Genomic DNA, 19414 nt, shown 5'->3' on the forward strand with positions numbered 1-19414 from the left:
TTATCACCCTTCTATCTTCTAGCCTGCAAGGTTTCTGCTGAAAAGTCTTATACACTTATGGGGATTCCCTTGTATGTAGCAAGTTGTTTTTCTCTTGTTATTTTTAAGGTTCTCTTTTTGTCTAACTTTTGACAATTTAATTTTAATGTGTCTTAGTTTGGCTCTCTTTCAGTTCATCTTTTTTGGCACTTTTGGGGTTTTCTGGATCTGGATGTCTGTTTCTTTCCCCAGGTAGGGGAAATTTCCAGCCATTATTTCTTTGAATAAACATTTTGCCCCTTTCTTTCACTTCTCTTTCTGGGACCCCTACAATGAATATATTGCTCTTCTCGGTGGTGTCCTCTGAGTCCCTTAAGCTATCTTCAGTCTTTTTCATTCTTTTTCTTTTTGTTCTTCTGACTGGATTAGTTCCACTGCCCTGTCTTTCAGTTCACTGATCCTTCATTCCTCTTGATCTAGTTATCTGTTGAAGTCCTCTATTGAAATTGTCAGTTCAATTATTATATTCTTAGCTCTATGATTTCTGTTTGGTATTTTTTAATATTTTATATCTCTTTGTTAAAATTCTCACTTTATTCATGCATTTTGAACTCTATATCAGATAAATCACTTACTTCCATTTCATTAAGATTGGTTCCTGGAGATTTATCTTGGTCCTTTGTTTAGAACATGTTCTCTTGTTTCTTAATTTCCCTTGACTCTCTGTGTTGCTTTCTGTGCATTAGTAAAGTAGACAGCTCTCCCAGTCTTGACAGACTGGTCTCCTGTAGGCGATGAACCTCATCAATCAGCCTGACCCAGGCTTTTGGTTGCCTCTCAGAACTTTGTGACTGCCCAAGCTGTCACAAACTGATTCCCAGTAGTTGATGGTGTGCTAAGACCCATCAATGTCCCAAAGGGGAGGATTTCAGTCAGCACCTAAATGGAGACTGATTAGAAGCTGGACCTTCAGGCAGCAGCTGGGAAAATATTTAGTCAAACCCCTTCCAGGGAGAAACTGGGAGATGAGCATTTTTGCCTGCTCCATAATGCACTGAGTCAGGGTGTATAGCCATGTGGCATGCCCCTATGCCTATTTAAAAACTTCTTCTTTGTTTGCTATAGTCCTGTGGGACTCATGAATGCAAGCCCTGTTGGCTATCAGAGTGAGGTGATGGGAGCCAGTACATTTAGTGGCCCCCGCAACAAGTGGGACACTAGAGGTGAGAAACTCCTTCCAGGGAGATATTGGCAACTTGGTTTTATTGTTAGAGTAGGTTGGAAAGAAAAGACAGAGGAAGTGCCCAATAGCTCTTTCAGGCTACAGGAAAGATCATAATCAGCACTGTTCATGCTAATTAGAAGTTGGACCCTCCGGTAGCAGCTTGTAAAGTATATAGTCAGACTCCTTCCAGGGAGACGGAGAAAAGGGCTTTTTTGTCTGCTCCCTCTGTGCTGAGTCTTGGAGAGAGAGATGTGGTAAGTGCTCATGTGCCTATTACCAGCTGCTTTTTGTTTCCTATATTTCTGTGGGACTTATCAATGTAAGCCCCCTGGCTTTCAAAGCTCAGTGATTTGGGGGCCTGTTCCTTGGGTAGCAGCCATAAAAGTTTGGGCACTAGATGTATGGTCCCAATCCTTCACTACTCAGAGAGAAGCTGGGAGTTAGGGATTCCCTCCAATTGTATGGTGCTATGCAGTGGGTGAGGTTTGTAGTGAGAATGTGTCTCAGCCTTTACTGTCTTTTAGATGGGGTATTTTTTTAGTTTTCCAGTGTGTAGAAGTCACTCAGCTAGTTTCTGGATTTCTCTCAGAGAGAATTGCTCTGTGTGTAGCTGCATAGTCAGAGCACCCAGGGGAGGAGGGAAATTTAGGAACCTCCTATGTCGCCATCTTGATCTGGAGTCTATGACTGTTTTTATTATCTAAATTTCAACTACTGGAATTATTGTTTTATTCTTTCTTCAGTCTATTGTTAAAGGTTGTCAAGAAGTGTTGTCTTTTGAGCTTGAAGTTCTTATATATAATAATACAAACCACCTGGGATATTGTTATTTACTTTTTAAATAATTTTTAAGGTGAAAGAGAAAATAAAAGCTTCACTTTTAATTTAAAACCTTTTCTCAACAATTTAAATATAGACAGGGTCTGGTTTTTTTATAAATTGGATGTTAGAGATAATTTACTCTTAATTATTTATATTTCTACTTTCTAGAGAAATTGAGTCATATCAAGAATATAGAAATTGTTTCTTCTTCTCTCCATTTTACTGGTTGTAGGATGATCCATTCTCTGCCCTGGACATTCACTTGAGTGATCACCTAATGCAGGAAGGGATTTTGAAATTTCTCCAGGATGACAAAAGGACACTTGTTCTTGTGACTCACAAATTACAGTATCTAACACATGCTGACTGGGTAAGAGTTTAAAATAAATTTCATTAATTTTAATGTTATAGTCATATTAATAAATAGGGACATTAAGAAATGCTGTCTGAATAAAATAATTCATGTGGCCAGTTAAGGATTTTTGTCACAGTTATGCTAATATGTGCTTTCTTTAGATCATAGCCATGAAAGATGGAAGTGTATTAAGAGAAGGGACTTTGAAGGACATTCAAACCAAAGATGTTGAGCTTTATGAACACTGGAAAACACTTATGAATCGGCAAGATCAAGAATTAGAAAAGGTAATTGCTCATAAATCAGAAGAGTTCAGAGTTCACTTTAAAAGAGTCATGAATATACTGTATAATTATTAAAAATTTGTTTAAAGGAGTATTACCATTTAATATTTGATGATATAATGGTTCTCATTTGAAACCTAAAGTAATTATAAATTTATATGTCATTAATAAATAGGCTACTTTGGGGGCACCTGGGTAGCTCAGTAGGTTAAGTGCCTGACTTCAGCTCAGGTTGTGATCTCGAGGTCCTGAAATAGAGTCCTGCGTAAGGCTGTACGCTCAGTGGGAAGCTTGCTTTTCCCTCTCCCTCTGTCCCTCCCCCTGCTCGCGCATGCACATGCTCGTGCTTGCTCGCTCTTTCAAGTAAATAAAATCTTAAAACAATAAATAAGCTACTTTGAAACAATACAATTCTAATGATATCTTTTGGAGGAAGTGCTCTCAAGTTTTTAGGAGATTTTGATTTTAATTTGAACCATATTATAATTATATGTGTTTAAAACTTAAACTTTGCCGAAGCATGGTATATCATTATTTTATCTTAATTTTTCTTCTTTGTATCTTATTTTATTCATATATAATGTGAGGATGTTTTCACTCACCACCTATAAATACAGGGTCATGGACGAAACAAAATCTAAGATGATTTTGAAAGAAGGAAGAGCTGTGAGCTGTGGGTGAAGTTGTTAAGCATGCCTGGAATAAGGCTGGGAAGTGAAGGAAGGTGATTAGGAGGAAATAAAAATTAATTTTTACATTGATATAGTTTTTAAGTTTAAAGCCTTTTTTTACATAAGCTCATTTGATTTTCACAAACCCCCAGAAAAAAGCAAAGAAAATATGGGAAATAAGTAAAGAAAATGTGATCTCACTTTTATAGGTGAGAAAACTGAAGCCGAGAGAGGTTAAGTAACTTATAAGTTGTACAGTACATATTATAAGTGGTACTAGTTGGACTTAAATCCAGGTCCATATTCAGTGTAATTCTGGTGTAATGTTATGTATGATATAAATATAACATTGAATGAGGTGATAACGGAGTCGGAGACCAGACTGAGAGCAATGAAAGAACAACTTGTGGTTGAGAGGTGAAATTATAAATTGTATTAGTAAATTTTTTAAATGTTTGTTGACTTGAGACTAGAAAGTGTCCAGAATTTGGTACTCCTGGCCAGGACTCAACATTATAAAATGAAATTTTTGTATCAGCAAATTCCTGAGAATATCAAGAAATTAAAATGCATTATTTTTATAAAAGAATAAAAGGATCTCTGGTCCAATAGAGAGAGGAAGATAAAAAGTCAGACAGACCCTAGGTTTCTCTGTCTTCTGTGGATTTGCCAAAGACCTCAAAAGCAAACTACCTAAGGAAGAAAAGATATTTGTAAAAGTAGAAGTGAAGTAGAATGGGACACAACACAGAACCATTTAAATGAGGATATTCATCAAAAAAATTATGAGGTACCATCAGCAAGTGCCCACTTAGGAATTATACTGTGAGAAACTTGATTGGAATGGCTCCAAATGACATTTTTTACAGTGACCTAGATGCCAGGGACAAAAGAATATGACGTAAGCTTAAGGAATGGGGCCACTTATGGTTTACTTTGGAAAGAAGATTTGGAAAAAAAAGAGAGAGAGAGTTGTTGGCTTGATTTTATAGTAATACTGACTGTTAAACAAGCCAGGAAGAAAGTCCATTAAGTTGTATGTAGAAATGAAGTGATCACTTGAGATAGCATAACTCTATAATTAAAGACACATTACAGGGTTATAAATCAGCTGGCGGAGATACAGAACAAGTTAGGGTGTGGACAAAGCAAATGCAGTTGTGAGGTTGAACAGTGAGTGGCCAGTAGAAGCCAGAAGGAACCATGCACCTGTCCAGAATCCTCACCTGGGGATACAGGGAGGTTACTGCCACCTAGGGACGGGCAAGCATTGGAGATTCATTTGAAGGCAGTGAGATTCACACTGGCGGGGGGGGGTGGGGGTGGGGGGAGAAACAGTTTCTTGTTCACTTTGTTATGTGGCAGGATGGGGTGTTTGCCAAGAGCACTGGTTCTCAACCAGGGTCTTGTTTGCTTTCTAGGGGACATTTGGCCACATTTAGAAATATTTTTGGTTGTCACAGCTGGGGGGCAGGTGCCACTAGCCTCTCATGGGGAGAAGACAGCAATGCTGCTAAACATCCTACAGTGCAGCCCCCACAACAAAGAGTTATCTGACCAAAATGTCAATAGTGCCAAGGTTGAGAAAGGCTGACCTAGAGCCAGACTAGATCAAGTAAGCAGAGAAGGCTGGTGAAACAAAACATCCTGTCACTGGGCTTTAGACCCAACTGTCAGTTTGAGGACTAAGGTGTCAACAAAAGAATATGTTGCAAGGATAGCAATGAAAACTACAAGAAGAAAGGGGAGATAACACTTTGAGCTGATTTAAATATTATTAAAAATTCTAGCTTGGATGACACCTTTATCTTCCTGATGTTTTTAAGCAAAATAAACTAACATCATTTGATATCTCCTGCCCCAACCCTCACCTTGATCCGATCTGTAACAGGCACTCAAGAAATACTTATTAGATAAGTGAAACAAAATTCACATTTACTTAAGCCAAATATCCATGTAATTTAAAATATTTAACCTGTAATGAGCTTAATATGAGCATTTACTTGTAAGAAAAATGAATAAAGATTTTTTTAAGTATCTGAGATGTTCCATCTTTTGCTCACATAGCAGGGAGAGTTGAACAAGAACCAAATCTGCTGTTTTCCAATGTGCAGGGTCATTTCATTTTATTACCCTAAATGCAAAGGATCGAGTCAGCTTTAATTTTGTATTTAATTTTACATACGAGCTTTAGTTTTCATATCATTAGACAAAATTAAAAGCTGATATGAAATTGTCTCTGAAAAAAATGCTATTCAAGAGACACTTTAGTTTTCATTCTTTTTAAACCAAGAATCTGGAAGCAATAGAGCCTTCTAGCAAATCTCCCAAATCACACATGTTGTATAAGGCCAAAACGAAACAACAACACGATCACTACCTAGAGACTGATCACTAAGGGTTTATTTGTTTATTGATATAACAGTCAAACAGTGATATGTGTGTGTGTGTGTGTGTGTGAGAGAGAGAGAGAGAGAGAGAATATACAGAAAGCCCTCAATTTACCATGGATTCCAAAAGTTTGTGGGTCAGTTGTTTGGAACTCAGAATGCATTTCCCCATAGAAACAAGGCTATGGTTAGTTTCCCAAACTGTCCTGCAGCAGCGGATTTAACCCACAATGTGTCAGAACTGATACTACCACTCCAGTTCTGAAGCCAAGGGAACTAGGGTATTGGAAGCAGAGGAATGGAGAAAATGAAATCCTGCTCCCTGTCTTGAGCGCACAACCCTGACAAGTTCACAGTTTGTTTGGGGCACGTTTCCCTTCTTCTGCATATTTCCCCCTCTTAGGGCTTTCTCTTAAGCTGCTAGGCACCTAAGTACCCTCATTTTTCATTTGCTTCAAAATTACCTACCTTCCTTCACTGCCTATTGAAGTCCATTTCTTTTATGCAGCTACCCTAGTGAGATGCTAAGGAAACTCACTCTGATTTAGTAATTTATAATAAGAGGGGATGAGTGATGGAGCTCTACCCAGTCTAGAACTGCATGCATTGTTGAAGGAAATTATTTATTAACATGGTTAAATCTTTAGTTAGAGAATTACAAGGAGTATCTGAAAGTGATGTCAAGATAAAATAAGTAGCAGTGGTAAAATTATGTTTTAAGACTGGAGGAGGTGTCCCTGCTCCTGGGGTTGGCGCCATTGTGTTGTTGCTACTTGCCCTGGCTTCTTACTGCCCAACACTTCGGAGCTCTGAAGCCTTACAAACCTCAGACGTTGCCTCACAATTACTCCTACAACAGGAGTTGTTGATCTCTAGAGAGAGCAGAGAGCTCAAGACTGGTATAGATAACTAACGATTGATATGTGTGAGTCACTGATGGGTAAGTCAAAACCTTCCTAGGGCTGTGAGCTCCTGAATGATGATATCATGGTGTTTACTGTAGGATATGGAAGCTGACCAAACAACTTTGGAGAGGAAAACCCTGCGAAGAGCCATGTATTCGAGAGAGGCCAAAGCCCAAATGGAGGATGAAGATGAAGGTAGATCTTTTTCTTATATCTGAAACATTCAAGTGGGACGTGACTGCTTTACCTTGGCTACTGATGCACAAGTATGTCTGTGAAGAATAAAAAGCCACTTTGCAGGGAGAAAAGAGCTAAGCCAAATATGTAATACTGAAAATGAAAAGAATAGGAGCAAAGAAAAGGTGTATGTAATCCATCAACAGGCATCGTGAGCGGTTTCTAAGTGTGTCTTAGTGTATTTGTGCTGTGCGAGAGAGAGGGCTGAGAGGAAAAGGCCCTGTTTCGTAAATAACTCTAGACCCTTGTTCATATAAATTGGAAAGTCTAGTAGAATGACCAAATCAAGTTATTAATAAAATGTCAGTCCTTCAGAAATAAGCAATAAATGGGGAATATGAAGAAAATACTGTTTTGAAATATTTATACTTGAATCATTCAGTAAGTCCTCAGGGAATTTTCATGACAATACAGCAACAAAGAATAAGAGAATTCCACGAAAGCCATTTGTTATGCTTCAGTTTTCTGGATCTAATAAGGTACAGTAGAGAAAAAAAGATTTCCTGGAAAATAGAGGAATAAGATGAAATAATTACATTGCCTTGACATTTGTTGCCAAGAAGTTTGTAAGATAAATCTCATTTAAGTCCATAGGGTAAATGCACTATACTTCATGTTTCTTATACAGTTTTTGCTTAAGACTGCATTTCTACAAGCCAATTAAGAAAGAGAGAAAATTGTAATTTCAAGGCAAAGAATACCAAAATATGCTACCTTTATATTTCAGATAAGTATTCAGTACTTCAATAAATACTCATTGAGAGAGTGAATGAATGAACAAATGAATGAATAGATTTTGCACTTCAATTCCTTAGATTTAAAAATATTTTTTAAAATGTCTGGTGCTATAAACAGACATCAGTTTCTAGAATTTAAAACCAGTTATTTCTCATGCACTCTAAAAGTGGAGTCATGCCCAGTTACTCTCTCCAGTGTTCCAGTGGTTTGTATATGGCTGGATACTCTACCCTGGGCTTGTTGTGTTAATCCATTCTCTCGGGCATAAAATAAGGTAGTACTATTTTCTTACAGAATAAAATGATGTAATGCATATTAAAGAGCACGATATGCTATGTATTTCCCACTAGGTTGTTATTCCTGGTCCTGGTCCTGGTCATTATGTCTGTTTCTAGCCACCAGGAAGGGAAGAAGGGAAGTAGTTGCACATATTGTTCCTAACTCCTTGCCATTGGCTACTTCAATACATGGACAGATTAGGTACTGGGAAAAGGATGAAATCTTGTATTTAGCTGGGCAGCCATAGGCCAGTTGAAATTTCAATTAATATGGAAACAGAGAATGGATGTTGGGGAGACAGCTAATAGTCTGCAAGTGTCTAGCACTTTCACCATGCAGATTTCTAATCCTGTCCTCACACATTGACCCCACACTTACCAAAGGACATATTATCTGAGACCTGTTCATTTGCTGCATCCAGTTCGAAATACTAGGATCTTTGGTGATGCTCATTCTTCTCATAGTGTCCATATTTAGATCTCTGTGGTCTGATAACCTGTAAACCAAAGTTATCTATCTTTGCTACCCACAACCTACTCAGTATAGAGTAGTGGAGTATGTAACAGGATAACTGCAATGAAAATGGTCTTTGGAAAAGGAAAGGATGGGAAATGCACAACATTCACCAGACCACACAAATAATCAAATTTTGCCAGTGAGGAAATGCTGAAATTCCATCTTCATTATAGAGTATGTTCTTAGGATAACCATCTTGGAGTTTCCAGATGGTTTAAACATCTGAGAGAAACTCCCTGACTCTTGTCCTCTGTCCTCTGCTTTTGCTGTCTGGAAGGTTTCTTCTTGCTCATGCTCCTCCATGACCACATCTAAAATGGACCATAGAGAGCATAGATTATGCCTTCTTGGGCAATCCACAAACTTCAGAGTCTATTTCCTTCTGGTGAAGTTTTACAAATACAAAAATTTAGAGTTCAAAAAATTGTAAGTGTCTAAAGGCCAGACCTGTGGTTTTATTGGCAACACAGTTCTTTCGATAACTTTGTAAACTTCTAGTCTATACTTCCTGCCAATTTGATGTGTAATAAATTGGCAAATTATCTCATCCAGACATAGATGTTGCTTATTGTTTTGCTCATTCATTCATTCATTCATTCATTTTTCACCAATTTTTTAAATGAGGTTCTTCCCGGCTAAAAGCATTTAAAATTTCTAAGACTAACACTTGTATTTCTATAAATCTGAGGGAGATTTTTATATGCTTTTTTGTGAGATAATATGAATTTTATCTACTTGTTGATGAGGAAAGCTTAAACTAATATTTTACATGCAGAGGAAGAAGAGGAGGAAGATGAGGATGATAATATGTCCACTGTAATGAGGCTCAGGACTAAAATGCCATGGAAAACCTGCTGGCGGTACCTTACTTCTGGAGGATTCTTCTTGCTCTTCCTGATGATTTTCTCTAAGCTTTTGAAACATTCAGTCATTGTGGCCATAGACTACTGGCTAGCCACATGGACTTCAGAGTACAGTATAAGCAATTCTGGAAAAGCTGATCAGGTATAGTGAATTCTGTTTTTAAATCATCAAGGATAAAATGTTGAGATTAACATGATACTCTTTTGTTTAGTTTGATATTAATAGCCCAAATGTCATAGGACTTTTGTAATGATTCAGTAAGTTAATTAAAATAGGACCTGAAATGGAATGGCATGTCAAAATGGAATCTATTAGGATCATTTTTGTGTTTTAAAGCTTATCATAAGAAACATTTAAAGATAATGTTTGGATTTGGATTCAAGAGAGGTATATGCACATGATGTGTGTGTGTGTGTGTGTAACATATACACGGGACTTTTGTGTTATTGTTTTAATGGTATTGATTTTAACTACTGATGCCAATGTATTAGCTGGTTAATCTGAGATTGGGGATAGGAAGGATGAGCTCTACAGTGTAGAAAGCCAAGAATATTTCAAACCTGAAAACAGACTTTAATGCTTCATCTGCCTTTAGGCAAACCTTGGAAGAGAGTGAAGGAAACAAGGAGGGACATGGTGGGGGTACTGTCTTTAGTCTCCAAAAACTGCACTCCTTCAACTGTCTAAATTGATACAAGATAATGAAGTTGAAAATATTGTCTGACTTTGATATTTTGTGTTCTGATAATGACTGGTAATGTCATATGTGGGTTTTTTGGTGTCGGTTGCTTTTTAGACCTACTATGTGGCTGGATTTAGCATACTTTGTGGAGCAGGTATTTTTCTCTGCCTTGTTACATCTCTCACTGTAGAATGGATGGGTCTCACAGCTGCCAAAAACCTTCACCACAACCTCCTCAATAAGATAATTCTTGGACCAATAAGGTAAAAATGTAATCATTTCTTATTCCACTACACAAAATCATAAAAACATACATCTTTAAATTTAAGTGAAATGTGGAATTTTAGAGAGTGTATTTGGTCTTTTAGCAAATAAACAGGAACCTTCTCATTTTCCCGACTCTAAGATGTCCATTAGCAGTGCTCAGGTTCCAGACAGTTTACTATTATCATACATTCCAATCTGTTTATTTCCTAGATTCTTTGATACCACCCCCCTGGGACTGATTCTCAATCGCTTCTCAGCTGATACAAATATCATTGATCAGGTGAGTGCCTGAGATACTTCCAAGTTCAGAAACAATTTTTTCAGTATAAACTAGATAACATTTAAGATAAAACATGATTCCTGTTAACAATAGAGGATGTCTAAAACTTAAAGCCTATAGGCACACTTATCAATATTATATTCATAACAGATTTATAGAGTAAAAACTTAAAGGAAAACCTTAATTTGAAATAATTTGTGCATGTAGAAGAGGATACTTAGAGAATGAGCATGAAATAAAGGGAAATGGTAAAGAATAAACTAACATTTAATTTTTTTATTATAAAAAGGAATCATTTTGATCAATGTTGTCTCTCCATTCACAGCAAAATTCTTAAAAGTTTAGTATTGATGCAGAGTGTCTCTCAGAAGCAAAGGATGGAATGCCAAGCTGTCTTAGATGTCCTTTACTTCAACTAGACTGGCTCTTTAATAAGAAAAGTTTCAGATGGTGTGATATTTTAGAGAATATTCCAAGGATGCCCAGTTTAGTTTTAGATCCCTCTGCCCTTCTAGAAGTTTGTCCTACAATTAAAGTCCTCAAACTCTAAAATTGGATCACTCCAAGAACATACCCCTTAAGATAATGGACAAAAGAATCCATCAAATCCAGCACTTGTCTTTTCTGACTTTTCAGAGTTACCTTCAGAATACCTAAATTACCCTCAGTTTAGGAAAAGAATGCTTGATGCATGCAGCTGACTAAAAAGTATACTGAAAAATTTGATGTTTTCTTTGGTGGTTAGTCACACTGCATCTAAAACACTTCATAAGGAATACATATGGAAAAAGAAGAGACAAAACCGTCCTTATTTGGAAGATGATATGATTGCCACCTAGAGAGTCCAAGAAAATTAGTACAATAAAAACCAGCTAGAAAGTTCAGAAGAGTATCTGCATAAGGTATATGACATAAAATTCAATAACTTTCTCTACACCAATTAAAAAATTAAGTGAAAAATAAATTCTATTCATAATAATAACAAAAACAAAAATAGAGAGAAACCTAAAAGAAGAAAAGAGATCCAACAATCCTAGAAATCAAAAAATCCTGTATATATAGAGAATTCCCCTATCAGATATCCAGAAACCATTATAAAAATAAAATACTCTGGTGATCACAGAAAACAAGCAGATCAAAAGAAAAAAATGGAGAACTCAGAAACACCAGCATATGGAGGGATTTAACACAGGATAAGTGTGGTATCTGGAATCAGTTAAAAAAAGGATTATTTTTTTCAATAAAGGATGTTGGACAATTAGCTATCCATAAAATACAAAGCAAATACATATGGAATAAAGATAGCCATATAAAAACATAAAACTATAAAATAAAATGTGGGAGAGTAGTTTTAGAATTTTGGGGTGGGAATTAAGTAAGACACAAAACTCTGAATAAAGAGAAAAGCCAAAGGAAATGACTATATAAAATCTTAAACTTCTTTTGAGCTAAAAGCATCAAAGACAAATTTAAAATGTAATAGATTAACTGGGAGAAAATCTGGCAACATATGTAAAGCAAGAGGAAAACATCCATAATCTGTAAAGAGCATCTAAAAATCAACAAGGAAGATAAATAATCCAGTCAAAAATATGAGCAAGCAAGATACAGAAAATTAATGTAAATGTCTTACAGAAGAGGAATAGCTAACTATGTTTTTAATAATATGCTGTGTTTTTAATAATATCCATTAAAAAGAGAGAGAGATTTGTATATGGTAACATGGGAAGGTTTATAGTCTATCTTGTTAAGTAAAATAAATCAAGAACACATGGACAAATAAGATTTATAGTATAGTACCATTTCCATAAAATCCCCAAGATAAACAGACCGACAGACTGACCAATGATAAGTAGATAGGTAGATAGATGGGTAAAAATACTGAACTAAGGGAAGTAAACGAAGTTGAAGGAGTGAAGACTTGCTTACAATGAAAATGTTCATATACTACTTTTGTAACTAATTATATAACTTAACATTAATATAAAGTGAATATTTTATTCCATTGTAATGAATATTTTCTTTGAGCTAAAATATTTTCCTTTCAAACTACCTTCTTAATAGCACATCCCTCCAACTTTGGAATCTCTAACTCGCTCAACACTGCTCTGCCTGTCCGCCATTGGCATGATTTCTTATGCCACCCCTGTGTTCCTGGTTGCTCTTGTGCCTCTCGGGGTCGCCTTTTATTTTATCCAGAAATACTTTCGAGTGGCTTCTAAGTAAGTAAAACAAAGTTCTATTCATTTTCAAAAGCCTATGTATTTGATTTGCTGTGATTCAGATTTGCTGTAGTGTTTTTCAAGATTAGGTACGGAATTTGGAAATGCAACCTATTTTTAACATGATAAAACCTGTGTTATATTTCATTTGGAGATCTATTATAATTGTTTCTGTTATTGGTTGTTTAAGCCCTGGACATAGATTAACATGTGGATTAACATGTTGAGTTTTGAGTCCACAAACTATGCCAAATTTTTCATTCTGTTGTCCTTTTTCTGAACATGACATTGACAGAAAACTTGTAAAACCAAACACAGTTCCAAAGGGTAAGTGACTTCATATTGTTCTATTCCACAAATGGGGAGAAAAGATAAAATATTGTAAAATGCTAAAATGCCTTCTGTAAAAATCTAGGAGAATTTAAAAAGGTTAAAAATTTAAGCCAGAGTGATGACAATAATGTAGATAATCTTGAAATGTCTGATAGAAAAGCTGTAACTCCAAGAGATTGGAACTTTCCAGATTGGATCATTTAACACGTACTTGAGTACCCAGCCAAATATAAATAAAGGAAGCCATGAATCTTACATTCTTTTATTAACATAAGATTTATCATTTGCTAGATGTACTGTAGTTAAATGAAATGTAGTACAGTTGTTTTAAATTTCCAGTTTAGCTTTGAAGGCTTTCTATATATATTACAGTGAATTTTATATCATTGCAATAATCATCTTATTGCAACAAACACTCAGTAAGCATTCTGTGTTGAAAATAATTGTGTAAGCCATGTGGCAGCTGAAGAGATCCACCTGACAAGAACCTATTCTCAAGAAACTTAATCTCTGGGGAAAATAAAACATAGATAAGGTAATCCTTGTATGTGGATTAAGTGCTGGAATAAGAAGGTAAATACTGAGTTTATTCAGTAAAATGAGAATACTTAATAGGACTTGAGTGCAAGGAAGATGATGAAAAATTGGGGAAGGTAATAAGAAAAGCCAAGACTCTAGTTGGGATCCTCTCAATATATCATATAACATTTTTTAATTTAAAAAAATGTGGTTGTTTCTCCATTTCAGCTATGATTTAAGGTCCTTCAAATGTTAGAGATCTGTACTAAATCTAGAATGTTTTTTCATTCCCAACCTCATCCATTTTTCTTGTAGCAAACTCAGACCAAAAGGAAGAAGTTAGTCATGAGTTCACTCTTTCATTTCTTCTAGTACTATTGCTAATGCTGCTTGCTGGAGGGGCAAGACATTCAGTTAATCCATTTCTGTTGTTTCTAAATCTATCCTTGTCTTGTTACCATTAAATATTACAGTCATGTCTTACTACAGTCATGTCTTACTTCAGTCATGTACCAATTTGGGCCTATTTTTGCCCCTTTGCAATACAAATTGAGTGCAAAGACCCGGCAAATATTCCTAGTCCGTTATAAATTGGAATTGCAAATAATCAAATAAATAAATAAATAATAGGAATTGTGAATTTTGTTCATTATAAGAAAGAACAATCTGTTATTAGCATTGGTAGTGACTAAAATACGAAGATGATCCTTTTTAGAAGAGATTTATTTATTTATTTTAGAGAGAGAATGAGTGGAAGGGGCAGAGGGAGAGAGAATCTCAAGCCAGCTCTGTGCTCAGTGCAGAGCCCCACGTGAGGCTCGATCTTGGGACCCTGAGATCAGGACCTGAGCTGAAACCAAGCGTCAGATGCTTAACCGACTGCGCCACCCAGGCACCACATGGAGGAGATGATCACTTTTGAAGAATTAACACTGATAATGGATTATCAACCATTCTTATTTGAAATTTTTTGAAAGTGAGCAAATATGACCACATGACATTAAATTTCACAGACAAAAAAACCTTTCTAGGGGCACCTGGGTGGCTCAGTCGGTTAAGCATCTGCCTTCGGCTTAGGTCATAATCCCAGGGTCCTGGGATCGAGCTCCGCATAGGGCTCCCTGCTCAGCAGGGAGTCTGCTCCTCCTTTTCCCTCTGCCTGCAGCTCTGCCTATTTGTGCTCTCTCTCTGTGTCAAGTAAATAAATAAATAATCTTTAAAAAAGAACAAAAGCCTTTCTAGATGCTGAGGCTCTGCAGGACTCACTCATATTGAAAAGCTCAGGCAACTTAACAGACGTTTTGTAAACACCCAAAGGAATGAAAGTGGGAGACAGGAAATGCCATTGAATTTGGAATCTCTGAAATCAAAGACCTAATGTGTGGTTAGCTCTGTAAGGAAGTGTTTCCTACTTATAAGAATACAAGGTCAAGCTATACACTCACCTTTTTGGTTTCACAAAGTATAGTCCTATAAACAAAGGCTTCTCCTTCCTAATTTTTTCCCTTCATTACAAACCTCAAATGTAGTGACCACCTGATACTTGTGTCAAATTGACAAATAGCCACTTAATTTTATGTTTAAAGTAGCAAACTACTCACATTCCTTCATATTCATTTTCCTCCTCCCCTCTTTCTTTCCCTTCCCTCTTTCTTTCTGTCTCCTCATCTGTAGTTTCTAAAGTGGACAAACCCATTGTAGAAACTCAAAAGAGATTTGCATTTGTTTGTGGCACTACACAGGCCACCCAGAATGGCCCAAGTTAATTGTTGAAGATTATGTAACAGTATAATTCAGTTGACTCTGGAAGGTGAATGTTGATGCTGCAACTCTAAATCCTCAACCCCAAAAACCTAAAAAAATGGCAGAAAAAAAAGACTGAAAAGAAAAAAGAGGGATGTTTTGAAACATATGGTATAACTCTTAGTCTATCTTCTAGAAATGCAGGCTTATGTGGTTTAAGGAAACGTTTTCATCAGTAGTGTGCATCTTTATCAAAAGGATGATTCAGGGGTTTGTCCACCAAACATTCACTGGATATCGTATATATGTAGTTTCTTGGAGGACCTATGAAAAAAAGTTCCATGAAGCATGGAGGCAAGGATTCAAACTCATTGTGGCCAAGGGCAAACTCATTGTCTTTTTCTTCAAATTCCTTTATTCTGTGGCCCCCATCCTGGTAAATAATATGGTCATTTGTCAAGACTGCTAAGCTAGAAACAGCAAAGCCATATTTGACTCTTCTCTCTTACTCACCCTGCTACAATTCATTGATTGTTGCAGTTTAGAAGCCTACTTTTGGAAGACTATCTCACAATCCTTCCCTTGTTTTAAATCTCACTAGCATCCCAGTAATTCAGAGCTTTAAAAAAATCTCTGATGTAGACTATCTTAACTCACTTACTCTTTTTCATCCTTTATAGCCTCCCAAGTCATGTTGCTTAAGCATAGCCTGATCATTTTATTTCTAGTCTTCAGTGATTTTGTCCAAGCCACCCAGGATCCTCCACCACCTAGTCCCATCTCTCCTTTATACAGCCATTCCCCACTTCGGCACTCACAAAGGATTCTTAGCACCAGCCAGACTGAACCTGCCAGGTTCTTTAGTCTGCGGTGTTTGCTCTTGTTCTCATAGCTGGAATGCACTTCTTCTTGTCTGTTTTATTGAAGCCCTCCTCAAAGCTTAACATTTGGCCTAAATTCCACCTCCTCAAAAAAAAAAAATATTATCCATCTCCTAGGTATGAGTTAAATATCCATCCCTTTGTGTCCCCATAGCAGTTTACTATAGTTGTTATACAAAGCAAGTAGTTTTGTATATTTGGCCTGGACCAAAATTCATTATGTACTCATCTTTCTCTTCCTCTTTAGATTATAAACTCTTTGAGGTTTTTGTTAACTGGGTTCTAGAAGAAATTAGTTGCAATGACAAGTAAAAACCCTAATTTAGGATGAACACAGTAGCCTCTGAACCTGAAGGCATATGAAGTTAATTTTGTACTTCTCTCTGTTCTAGGGATCTCCAGGAACTTGATGATAGTACCCAGCTCCCTCTGCTTTGCCACTTCTCAGAAACAGCTGAAGGACTCACCACCATTCGGGCATTTAGGTAAGCACACATATTTTCATTTTGCTGATTAAGCAATTACATCATCAACAGATCTATCTGCAAATAACTGATAATTGCTACCATTCTTTGGATGCCCACTGTGTGGGCATGGCAGTGTTCTAAACTAGAAGAGAGAAAAATATGGCAATAAATGTTCGGAGTTAGTCTAATCCTCTGAAATTTTAACAAGAATAAAGAAAGAATGAAACACCATATTGGGAAGATACTAGCTGTGTAATATAGACCAGGCTTGTCAATTTCCTTATCTGTGAAATGGAGAATCAACTTTGCTTCTTAAGGTCATTGGACTAATTGACAAATGCATGGGAAGCACTAACCATGGTGATTAGCAAAGAAGCACCCAATAAACAAATTAAAATAAGTATATTAATAATAATAACAAAAGAAACACTACTAAAAATAAAATAAGATAAAAACTACTATATCAAGTTATTTTAGGATTTAATCAGTTTTCTTCAGTTATTACTGGTTAACAGTAAGAACCCAAGCTTTTGATCAAGAGCATTTGCTTAACACTCAGAAAATTATCTGGCCCCTATTTTCCCTGTTCAAGTAAACTCAGAAGAGAAGGTGGCCCCAATGAATATTTCATTTAATCTTAAAAATTGACATCTTAAAGTATGTCTTCTTGGAACCCTAAATGCAAATATGTAGCGATTTCAATTAGAGCTTTTTCTAACCTAAGAAATATTTATATTATTATATATATAAACTTGAATCAAAAAGTAGAATATAGAGATATAACCACCCACAATATGTATCACGGAATTTCTACATAAATCTACATAGACTTCATCATGAAGATTCACACTTTCTGCAGTGGTGTGTTTTCCCATCAGAGTGCCTCTTATTGGAGATGGCAAAGCTACTTATTGATATTGAATGATAATATTAAGACCAAATTTGTATCCTGATAGAAGCCAGCAATGACCAGTGGTACTCCTAAGTCTATCATATTAAATATTACATTTTTCACCAAATAAGTCCTTTCAAGTTAATCTATTTGAGTATTGAACATATGATAGGTACTACTCTTGATGTGGATATTTAAAGATTACAAAGACATGGCCTTCCACTTCCATCCCAGATAAATACCACAAAGAAAATAGATAGGATAACATGACAGGTGGGGGGCAAGAAGTGACTGGATTCAGGCAAGCTGGTCAATGGAACAGTAGGATGTTAATGAGTTCAACATATAACAGCCTCTGCTCTGTTTTCTCCCTGAACAAGGTGAGGTTATTTTCTAAGAGTGATGAGGACTAGAATCAGGTAAATCGTCTTGAAGGAAATAACAACTTAGAATGACAGAGGAACTTGACCACAAGTCAAGGTTTAGGCTTTTCTTTTACCTTCTTCGCTAGACACATGGACAGAATTTAGCATGACTATTCCTAATTTTACATGAGGAAAAGTCTAGGTAGTTGTAAGAAGAACAAAATACTATGTGTTAAACCTTCAAGGCTTGAATTATGATTGGAAGAAACAAAAGACAACCCAACTTTTTATGGAAAAGTATCTGTGTCATATTCATTCAGATTTACATCTTCCAACATTCATTTCTAAAGTAAATATTAAGTACCATAAATATCAGCATTTTTAAACCAAAGGAAGTTTTAAAATGTGGGACAGTCCTGCTGTCATGAATAAAATTCTAGGGTCTTTACATTTGGTGCTTTTGGTCAAGAATCAAACATGTTCTTTCCATCCATTTCTTCCTTTCTTTCAGGCTACCCAGAGTCCCCAGAGTCTTCAGCTCTTTTGGAAAGTTAGTATTTACTGATTAGACTGCTTTTCCTCCCCGGCATTCAGGGTTCGTGGTGTACTCACATGTGGCAGTGAACTCCCTCAAGTAGTTTACCACGAAAGTATCACAGTTAAATTAGACTGAGATTTCAGTGACCTTTCCTATTTTTTTTTTTTTTTTGGACCAATAGAATAAAGGTCTAAGAATGTTCAGAAGATGAGCTGGATGTGGATGAAAAGATACAGACTGAGTGTGTCAAAGTTTCCATTAGGAAAACAGAAGGTTTCTTGCCAAATAGAAACACACAGAAAGAATGTTCACTGCATTTCCACCCCTCCCCTCTCGCTGCTGCTTCAGACCATTGCCAATTCCATTTACAAACTCTTTAAGAGTGCATCTGAAACAATATCCCAAAACTAAATGAAGAGTAAGAAGCGTCCCAGACCAAGCACTTTGTCAGAATAAAGTGTTTGATGTTTATCCCAAATGTAGTCCAGTGGCTTTTGTCCAATGGGCCCCACCTCCGATCTCCCCATTACCACTGTCCTCTAGGGAGAGAACCTTGTCCTGAGCCCCTGAACGTGATGAGTTTTCTCATTTCTGTGCCTTTGCTCATGTTGTTCCTACTGCTTCCAATGCTTTGTCCTCCCTTGTTCACCTGAAGAATTCAGCTCATCCTTTAAAACCTCACTCGGATCATCCTCCCCGTCCTCGGTGAAACTTTGCTTAATCCTCCTTCTCTCCCCATCCTCCACCTCATTCCGTGTGCAAATCACCCCCTTCCTTTATATTCAAGTAGCATTTTGTGCACAGGGCCATTAAAACCAGCTTCTGTGTTTCACGATCCTTGCTTGTTAACACCATGTTTACCTCCTTCCCTAAAGACTGGGCTCCTCAAGGGCAGAGGTTACGTATTGTATATATATATATGTATATATACGTGTATATATACATATATATATAGTCTTG

General features: G+C 36.6%; 1 protein-coding gene across 10 annotated transcripts in view; it reads left to right on the top strand.

Moving 5' to 3' along the window:
* The window catches only part of ABCC9 (ATP binding cassette subfamily C member 9), a 153512-nt gene that overhangs the window by 103280 nt on the left and 30818 nt on the right, over positions 1–19414 (top strand). For all 10 annotated transcript variants that reach the window (XM_035028090.1, XM_035028088.1, XM_035028086.1 and 7 more), the window contains 8 exons: positions 2259–2396; positions 2543–2668; positions 6730–6826; positions 9177–9406; positions 10062–10210; positions 10425–10494; positions 12559–12716; positions 16585–16677. In XM_035028090.1, coding sequence (XP_034883981.1) covers positions 2259–2396; positions 2543–2668; positions 6730–6826; positions 9177–9406; positions 10062–10210; positions 10425–10494; positions 12559–12716; positions 16585–16677 — 1061 coding nt within the window. The remainder of the gene's footprint in view (positions 1–2258; positions 2397–2542; positions 2669–6729; positions 6827–9176; positions 9407–10061; positions 10211–10424; positions 10495–12558; positions 12717–16584; positions 16678–19414) is intronic.

The sequence above is a fragment of the Mirounga leonina genome, unplaced genomic scaffold (genome assembly GCF_011800145.1).
Source record: "Mirounga leonina isolate KUSES-001 unplaced genomic scaffold, KU_Mleo_1.0 Mir_201, whole genome shotgun sequence".
NCBI classification, from domain to species: domain Eukaryota; kingdom Metazoa; phylum Chordata; class Mammalia; order Carnivora; family Phocidae; genus Mirounga; species Mirounga leonina.